We start from the raw sequence: 9,164 nt of genomic DNA on the forward strand, positions 1-9,164 counted from the left end.
CCTTTCAGCTCTTTTTGTCAGGGATGGGAGCAGGGAGGGAGGGAAAGTCCGAAGGGACAAGGTGACATTTTGAAGGACTGGAACAAACCTGTTCAAAAGAGACACTTTGTGCTTTATGGTGTGTGCTAGGTGTCTGAGAACGGTACTTTGCCACACCACCTTTGTGTAAAGGAACAAATTAAACAATTTAGAATTAAGTTTCTGTAAAATAACGTGATTTTTACAGCTGTGATATTTGTATGTTTGTAAGTACTGTATGTGCCATACATGTGATGTCTTGTTAGTATGACTGGTGAGGGAATGAATAAACTATTTTTAAAAACAAAGTCCTGTTTGTGATTCTTCATATGTACAGTAATACAAAAAAATATGAGATCAATTACATTTCTAAATTAGCATTGAAACATTTACATTCAGTGTTTATTTACAGTTTAAAAATGTTTTGCGGAAACATTGCTTAACTCTTGAGGCTTGTCTTATACTTGGTTGCACACCAGTGTCGTGCAATAAAAAAAGGCAACCTACAGCTCACAACACAACTATTCGCGATGCAATGCATTGTGAGCTTGTAGGATTGTTTCTTGTGCACAACTAAGTATAAATCAGGCTTTACTGCGTAGAATCGCAGCTTTGACCCGTCTCTACCAGTTGGACCTTTCTTGAGCCCCGCACTGTTCCTGCGTCAAAAAGTGCATCATACAGTTTTACAGTTTTACACATTCTAAACAGACCACAGCAGAGAGGGAACTTCACAAAAGTACAGTTTGAAAATTCAAAAAGAATACAAAATTATATTTCAGCTCTATGTGTTGGCTGTGCGTGCATGTTTCACATGACTTGATGAGTGGACTCAACATGTGATTGCAGCACAAGTTGTGTATACAGCAGTGCATGCGTGTGTGTGTGTGTGTGTGTGTGTGTGTGTGTGTGTGTGTGTGTGTGTGTGTGTGTGTGTTAGTAGTTTGAGGTGTGTGTGGTAGAAGATTCGTCTGGTAGGGACCCTCTGCGCTCTGAGTGAGCGCGGCAGCACAGTAGCAACCGTAGCTCAGGAGAGACACTGCTGGAGAAGGCTGAATAGATCCAGGGATTGGTGCAGGAGTTCAGACTGGCCAGCAGCATCAGCAGGGTGAATACAGCACCTATAGGCGCACACACATACATTTTGAATGTGTTCATGTTTGTTTGTTTAGTTGTTTGTTTTGTGTGTAGACATATGTACATGTGTTCTGCGTAAGCTTATTCTTTTTGTATATGTGTGTGTGTGCGTGTGTGTGTGTGTGTGTGTGTGTGTGTGTGTGTGTGTGTGTGTGTGTGTGTGCGTGTGCGTGCATATGCGTGTGTGAGTGTGTGCGTGCGTGCGTGCACATATCGGCCTGCTGTATGTCTATCTATGCTTCTAATCTGTCAATACATACCATTCTGTGGTGGGTTGGGGTCCCAGGCAGCCCACAGCTGCACGCTAAAGAAGGGGGCCCAGCAGAAAGAGTAGACCAGCACTATAACCAGGGTCATCCTGACTGTCTTAGACATGGCCGCCGACACCCCTGTACGGCGGACTGGGGGTCCTCCTGGGGTTATGGCTGTGACTGACGAGCAGACAAAAGACGGCCTTGGATTCTCATGAGTGCCAGGCTCCAGTAGCTCCCCTGAGAGAGAGAAAGACATGCTCAGAGGTAGGTAGATAGAGGAATTATTTTTTCCAAACATTTTGTTCTACCTTTGTTGTACTCGCCTTTGGACCACAAGGTCATGGGTTTGATCCTGGGCATTGTCAACTCAGTGTATGAGTAGGACGGCTTAGGTGCAACAAGTCGTGTGGTAAGTATCCCAGTACTTACTGCTGATTGTACTGTAGGTGTTGCGCTCCGCATCAGCGATCCATCTCCCAGGGGTCTAGCACATTGAGACAGGTATAGACTCCTGTGTTTTCAGCTGATACCAACAATACGCCAGCTGGATTTATCCATTTGTAACACTGGGTGTGTCCAAATGAACATGTAGGAGCAGCTGTGAAGACTACTAGTGAGTCTATGTTACTTTAGGAGAAGAGATGGTAAAACTCTATGCGCTGTAAATTCTTGGAATATCTTTTTGCTGCACTAGATAAAGGCCTTTAAGTCTCAAGAAGTATCCCAAGAAATAGAAAATACTGGGCAATTGTTTCTTTTTGCAATAATAACATAATACAATTTGTATAGAACATTTCATATAAATGCAGGTAATAGTACAGTACGTAAGAAAACACAACAAAGTAACATTGCGTACCCAGGGGCCGCAAAATTCATCATAGCCACTTGGAATGGGATCTGAAAAATCATCATGGGAAGCACCATAGATGATAAAGAAGCACCATAGGAAGCAATGAAAAATAAATTCAATGTACTATCTGATGAGGCACATTTACAAGTGTAGTGTAGGCATGACCATCACCTTGTGAAGTGATGCTATTGGGTCTCAGTGGAGCCATGGGGAGGTGCTGACAGCTTGATCCTGGTTTAAGTCCGGCAGCATCCCAATGGTTACCAACTGTGGTGTATGGAGCATGCTGGAGCAGGGTAGATCTCCCTCTGCTGGCCCCTCCTCCTCGTTGGCTGTTCCGTCTACACGACGAGGGAGCAGAGAGAAGGCGATCTGACTTCAGGTGCAGATTGTTGTGGATCTCCTTGAAGATTCGCACCTGAAAGAGACAGGAGGGACAGCAGCTAGAATGTTTTATTTTAACAGATTCACAGCCACAATGTACAGCAGTGGTTTTCAACAGGGGGTCCGGGACCCCTAGGGGGTCCTCAGAGTTACTACAGGGTTTTTTTTTAACCACTTGAACCCTAGCATCCCTATTCTGAGTGAAACATTAGCCAAAAATAACAGATCTACAAGCTTACAACGCCTCGCGCTGCGAGGCGTTGTAAGCTTGTAGATCTGCTATTTTTGGCAAAGAGGTTTGTAGAGGGAAAAGAAGAGCAGACTAAGTATTCGACGGTTCAAGTGGTTAAATGCCTGAAAATACACGTTATTCCAACATGATGACAGTGCTGTCAAACAAGTCTAAGCTGTCTAAGAAATCTATGAATATTTTAAACTGGAACAAAATTTATATAATATGTAGTGGGGGTCCCTGCTTCATCTCTCTCTCAACTAAGGGGTCCTTGGCCTGAAAACGTTGAAGACCCCTGATGTATGATCAAATCCCCCTTTAGCCAGGGCTACTCTGATACATTCACCCTCTTTTGAGCTCCCCCAGCAGTAAACCTGCCTGAGAAACTAGACTGGGATCAACTCGCTTTGCAGTTTTCTGATTTGGTTTATAGAGCATTGTTTCTCAACCTTTTTGGGACAGTGCCCTCTATACCAGGGGTGGGCAACTTTGATGACTGCGAGAGCCACTATATTTCCACCTTCACTCCAGAGGGCCACATTACATATTGTTACGTCCTACTTTGTCATTCTAGTATCTCATACAAAAGAAGCAAAAATAGCAGATCTACAAGCTCAAAACGCATCGCAGTTTTGAGCTTGTAGATCGGCTATTTTTGCTTCTTTTGAATTGGAATCCTGAATTATTTTTTGTTGTTTTTGAATTGGAATCCTGAAATGTATAATTTTTATCTAATTTCAAATGCATTTAGTTATATACTCATGTTAACTTTATGAACCTAAATACAAATACATTGGACATAAAAAAATACATTTTAATACCACTATACTAGTCATTAAGCTACTAATATTGACTAACGGAATTAAAGCAGGTCATGTTTGGAATTGTACAGCTGAAATAAGTAATATATCAGTATTCCGGTATTAACCTGCGGGCCGCATTAAGTGAATGTGGGGGCCGCATGTGGCCCCCGGGCCGCCAGTTGCCCATGTATGCTCTATACAATATCCAGGTCCCTTACAGCCCCCCACCCGATTAAAAAATGAGGTTTATTCTTATTGTGTATTGTGTTGCTTTTATCATTTTGAAAACATCTCATTGATTTCCAAATATCTGATTTTAACAAGACTGTTGGTATTTGATTATTACGTAATTATTAGCCTACTTCCCAGGGAGAGGAAAAAATCGTCAGGATTATAAATAGAACTTGGATGTCAGGCCCTGTCACATCAGGCTACTCTCACAGCACTGAATGGAAGGGCTGTCATGGCTCTGGCACAAGTCAAAGCGCTTTTTACCACTTTTCCTTGGTTCAATATTCTTTTAACCTAAAAAGAAAAAAAAAATAGAAACAAAGTCACTTCTGTCCTCTCTTCTCTTTCACTTTATTTCACTGTTCTCCTCCTTACTTGGCAGATGGTGATGATGAGGACGGGGATGATGAAAACAGCCAGGGTCATCCAGGTAACGTACGCCTTGAGGCCCCAGGACGCAGCAAAGTTGCCCCAGCATTCAAACACACCCGGGGCCACCTCTGAACGAGAGAAGATGAATAGCTGAAGGGGAGGAGAAGCTGGAGTGAGTGAAATAGTGAAAGAGGATGAATTAAAGGGGTATTTCACTTTAAAACACCTATAAAACAACATATGCTCTGGCTTTTGTATGCAGAGTAAGTTGCTTGATTCAATATTTAGATATTTGATTCTCTCTCTGTCTCTCTCAGTAAAATCCTGACCTTACAGAGTGATAGTTACCTGTGGCAAGCTGAGTAGAAGTGATAGTCCCCATGCCAACAGTATGAAGTAGTTCCAGCGCTGAGTGGCTCCGCTGTGGTAGGCCTGCAGGGGGCAGCAGATGGCGTAGTGGCGGTTGATGGTCATGGCAACGATCATGTAGGAGGAGGCAAACATTCCGAGCACCTGGAGGTATTTGACCAGGCGGCACAGTAAGTCAGGGCCTGGGAAGCGGCCTCTCGCATCCCACACCAGCTGAGGCAAAACCTGGTGGACAGACACACAGACAGACAGAAAGATAGATATGTGTATGTACTGTATGTGCCATGTGCATTTGTGGTTCTCTACACATGTCCTTCCGTCTGTCCGTCCGTCAGTCCGGTTCATACATACATACACACATACATACATACTGTACGTACGTACGTACGTACATACATACATACATACATACATACATACATACATACATACCAGGGATGTGAAAAAAAATCGACTCGAAAATCGACTCATGCTCACCGCGACTCAAAAAGTATGAGTCGAAAAATCGCTTGCGTCGATTCGCAAATAATGCGTTGATTAACATCCCTAATACATACATACATACATACATACATACCGGTACATACATACCGGTACATACATACATACATACATACATACATACATGCATGCATACATACATACATGCATGCATACTTACATGCATGCCATACATACATACATACACATACATACATACTGTACAGTACATACTACATACAGTACATACAGTACATACTGTACATACATTCAGTGCATTCACTCACTCATCCATTCATCCCGTCCCTATGCTACCTGGAACAGCGCCACCACCAGGTCTGCCAGACAGAGGTTGAACATGAACTGGTGTAGCGGGGAGTGCTGCTGCCTCCTCCTCAGCAGGACCACCAGCACCAGGCCGTTCCCCAGCAGAGCCAGCACCAGGACCAGGGCCAGCACCACCACCTCGGCTGCTGCCAGCACATCGTCCCGCTGCCACACGGTGCCATTCAGAGCCGCCGAGGTCGCAGGCGATGTGGTCGGAACACTGCCATTATTGTTGGACAGGGCCCAGTCCATCTGCGGGGAAACCGACATCAGGCCTGAGAGACATCCGAAACGGGGGTGGGGGGGGGTGCGGAGACAGGGTAGTGAGGGGACGGGTGAGGGCTCGAGAGCTACATTACTGGAATTACTTTACATCAGTGGTTCTCACAGTGGGATCCGGGGACCACCAGGGGTCATTGAGGAGGTTCCAGGGGGTCCCCAGCTAAATTAGTTAATATAGCATCAAAATAAGTTTAAACTGGCATTTCACCTAATGCTTGATCCCAGTTCAAATATGATTATTTTGGGGGGCGCGGCCTGAGAAGTTTGGGAACCCACCTTGCCAGCATTGGTTCTCAGTAGATTCCGGGGACCTCCAGCTAAATAATTGATCAAAATTGACCCTTAGACCTGGAACACCTTTATACCTTTCAAGCTGGGAGTTGTGTAGTTATTAACTTGTCGATATAGCTAAATTCATTTTTTTTAATGTTTTGAATAGAAATGTGTTTAATTTAGTTTTTCAGAAAATTTCGGTCAGGATTTAGAAGGTGTTTTTAGAATCGGCCTCAGGTCTAAATGGGTTGATTCAGAGAGCGTACAAATAGAACCAAATGGATGCTGATACACTCTCAGAGTTATGGGGGTCTGTGGCCTAACACATAAACTGGGGGTCCTTGAAATTAAAAAGTTTGAGAACCACTGCCATAGAGCACACTGGTACATATACAGCATGAGCTCTATTTTGTTTCTCTAACAGACTGCTGTGTTTGTTTGACTTCTGTGTTTGTTTTTAGACTGCAGTGGGTGTTTGCGTGCGAAAATTAATTACCAGAAATATCGGGTGAACAGGCATGACTTTACTAGGACGAGCCCATTAGTGCACAGATTAGTACTGGTTCATACACCACAGGGCCACTCTGGTGTGCCTCTTGTCCTCTGTGTGTGTGTGTGTGTGTGTGTGTGTGTGTGTGTGTGTGTGTGTGTGTGTGTGTGTGTGTGTGTGTGTGTGTGTGTGTGTGTGTGTGTGTGTGTGTGTGTGTGTGTGTGTGTGTCTGTGTGTGTGTGTGTGTGTGTGTGTGTGTGTGTGTGTGTGTGTGTGTGTGTGTGTGTGTGTGTCTGTGTGTGTGTGTGTGCGTGTGTGCACAAGTTCCCAAAATAAGCTATAGGCCTATAGATTTCATTGTTCTGGCATCAATGGGCTCACGGAGGCTTGAAGTCAATCACAACAAACACTACACCCCCATTCACTTCGGCAGTGTACTGTCTGTATGTGTGGCGTGCACATTCATGCATGCAGGGACGTGCTGGCCATTGGGGAAAGCGGGACAACTCCCGAACGGCCGGTTCATTCCCGGCCGGTCCAGGAAAAAAATTAAAATAAAATGTCGTTGTTCCATTTTGGGGGCTGGGCGGCCAACAAAGTAAATCGTCACTGTCGGGCAGGTGCGAGGCGTTGTGTGCTTGTAGATCGTCTGTTTTCACTAGTTTAAATCATTTTTAAAATGATAAATACAAAACAAACAGTTTTGGACGTACAAGGTTTCCACCCGACAACGACGAAATATAACTCATGTAATTGGCCCACTGGGCTTGTCACTTGTCATGATCTGAAATGGCAAATCTTTGAGTAGCAGCAGCTCTATGGCGCGCAGTGAGGGCCTCTCCAACTCTTTTTCCCGGGCTGAATCAGGGGCCCAGCATGTTCCTGTGTGCATTTGTGTGTGGGGTGGATATGTGAGTGAAAGAGGTGATGAGGGAATAAATGCACCACGCTCGTAGCCGAAACAAACCTGACCCTTGTGGAGCCGACCATTAACCCCAGCACACTGGACCATACGCTTGTAAACAAAGAGCCATCACAACTGAACCCTTTGCATCCCTGCTGGCCTGTAGATGCTCATTATAAACAGCCTCTCAACAGACTGAAACAAGACTGCTCCATAAACATTAATTTCGTAACCGACCCTGGCTGACAAGGCGGCAGTGAGAGGATTTTCTAATTGGGATTGGTTCAATCAGTATGGATGGAAGACGTGGTGCTCTGAAAAACAAAAAGGAACTAAATAGTTCTGGCATGATCCCCAGTGTTGTCTATTTTAAGCCTTTAAGCCTCATCAATTGTCCCTAGATTTGGATACATTTGTAAGTTATTGTTATTTTCAACCACAATTAAAGGGATATTTCACTTTTTTCAGGCTTTTATGGACACCCTGGCCCACCCTCCAGGCCCAGGACCTTTCCCCATACACACCCATTGTAACTTCAAACTCCATTAAGTCCATTTTAACCATGATAGATTCATTAAAAACATGCATTATTTTTTTCTGGTGACTCACTACCCTCCTAATACGTGAGCGGGCCTGATAACATTTACATCAATCAAGCAAATTAAAAACTGTTCAGGGTGTTCATAAAAGCCTGATTAGATGATAAAATGACCAAAAGTTTTGTTGAAAGTGAAATATCCCTTTAAAATAGCCTATTTTGTCAAAATTGTTGCTATGAAAAACTACTGGCATGCAATTTTAAAGGAAACGATTGTGTTTCAAATGACTGAGCAAAGTATGATGTTGCATTTTTGTGCAGTGCCATTCGATACACTTTGGATATCATATATATCATATATATTGATTCTGGAAATATTCTTTATCGCATGTAAGGTAAGTAAGCGATATCACTGTTGCCCCCACCTAAGGTCAATACCTATTATTTTGTTTAACCCTGTTTAACCCTCTCCTGCACACAGTCATTCTCTCTTAGAACAACAGTATGTCCCATGAAGTTATATTCCCGTGCCCAGTTCCAGTTGTTTAAAACGTTTATGCTGTTCTATCCAGGATAACCAACATTGGATTGGAGCACCCTTGATCCAGATACAAACAATGTCACAATGTAGCTATTGCTAGCTACTGTATATAAAAAACTAAGAAAAACAAACAGGTAGAATAGCCATTATGGCCAGCATTTATTGAGGAGACAGAAAACAGCCCAATAAATCAATACAAATATTCCCTTCCATTAAACTGTATTTTAAACGGTCATAAAAAACCCTCGTCTGACAAACAACAAATAAATAAAAAATGAAAATAGGCCTATTATTAAACTAAATGTCCAACTGTACAATATAGGTCTAAAGCACTTTCAGAATTCTTTAACACTTTAATCTATGCTTTTAGGAGGTGGATCTCAAGTCTGTCTTTAGTTTGCTATAGTTGGGCAAGAGAGATTTGCTCCTGCGGCAGTTAAATGCGTACTTCTGCTCTTTCAGTTTTTTTATAAGTGACTTGGGCATCATCATCTTTGTTTAATTGGCAAAGAACTCTTCAAGTCTCTTTTCTCAGCTCCTGTAGGAAAGACTACATGTGAGGATCCTGAAGAGTATTACTTTTTTTTTTTACATGTTTTTTTCTGCTCGATTTAGCCTGTTTTTGAGTTTCCAGGATTCAACTTATTTTTGCAAAATATATATAAATGTGTATAGGCCT

At 43.1% G+C, this 9,164-nt stretch overlaps 1 protein-coding gene across 1 annotated transcript; it reads right to left on the minus strand.

Annotated features, from left to right (window-relative positions):
• Positions 1-954: 954 nt before the first annotated feature.
• LOC308290840 (vasopressin V2 receptor-like) lies at positions 955-5,727 on the minus strand (the record flags this gene model as incomplete). The annotated part of the gene is made up of 6 exons (XM_080732752.1): positions 955-1,139; positions 1,416-1,646; positions 2,524-2,677; positions 4,285-4,431; positions 4,630-4,875; positions 5,446-5,727. 6 exons carry the CDS (start codon positions 5,725-5,727, stop codon positions 955-957), a joined length of 1,245 nt encoding a protein of 414 aa, XP_080588878.1.
• Positions 5,728-9,164: the final 3,437 nt, after the last annotated feature.

Source organism: Nannobrachium achirus, assembly GCF_963921795.1.
Source record: "Nannobrachium achirus genome assembly, chromosome: 9".
In the NCBI taxonomy this organism is placed as follows: Eukaryota; Metazoa; Chordata; class Actinopteri; order Myctophiformes; family Myctophidae; genus Nannobrachium; species Nannobrachium achirus.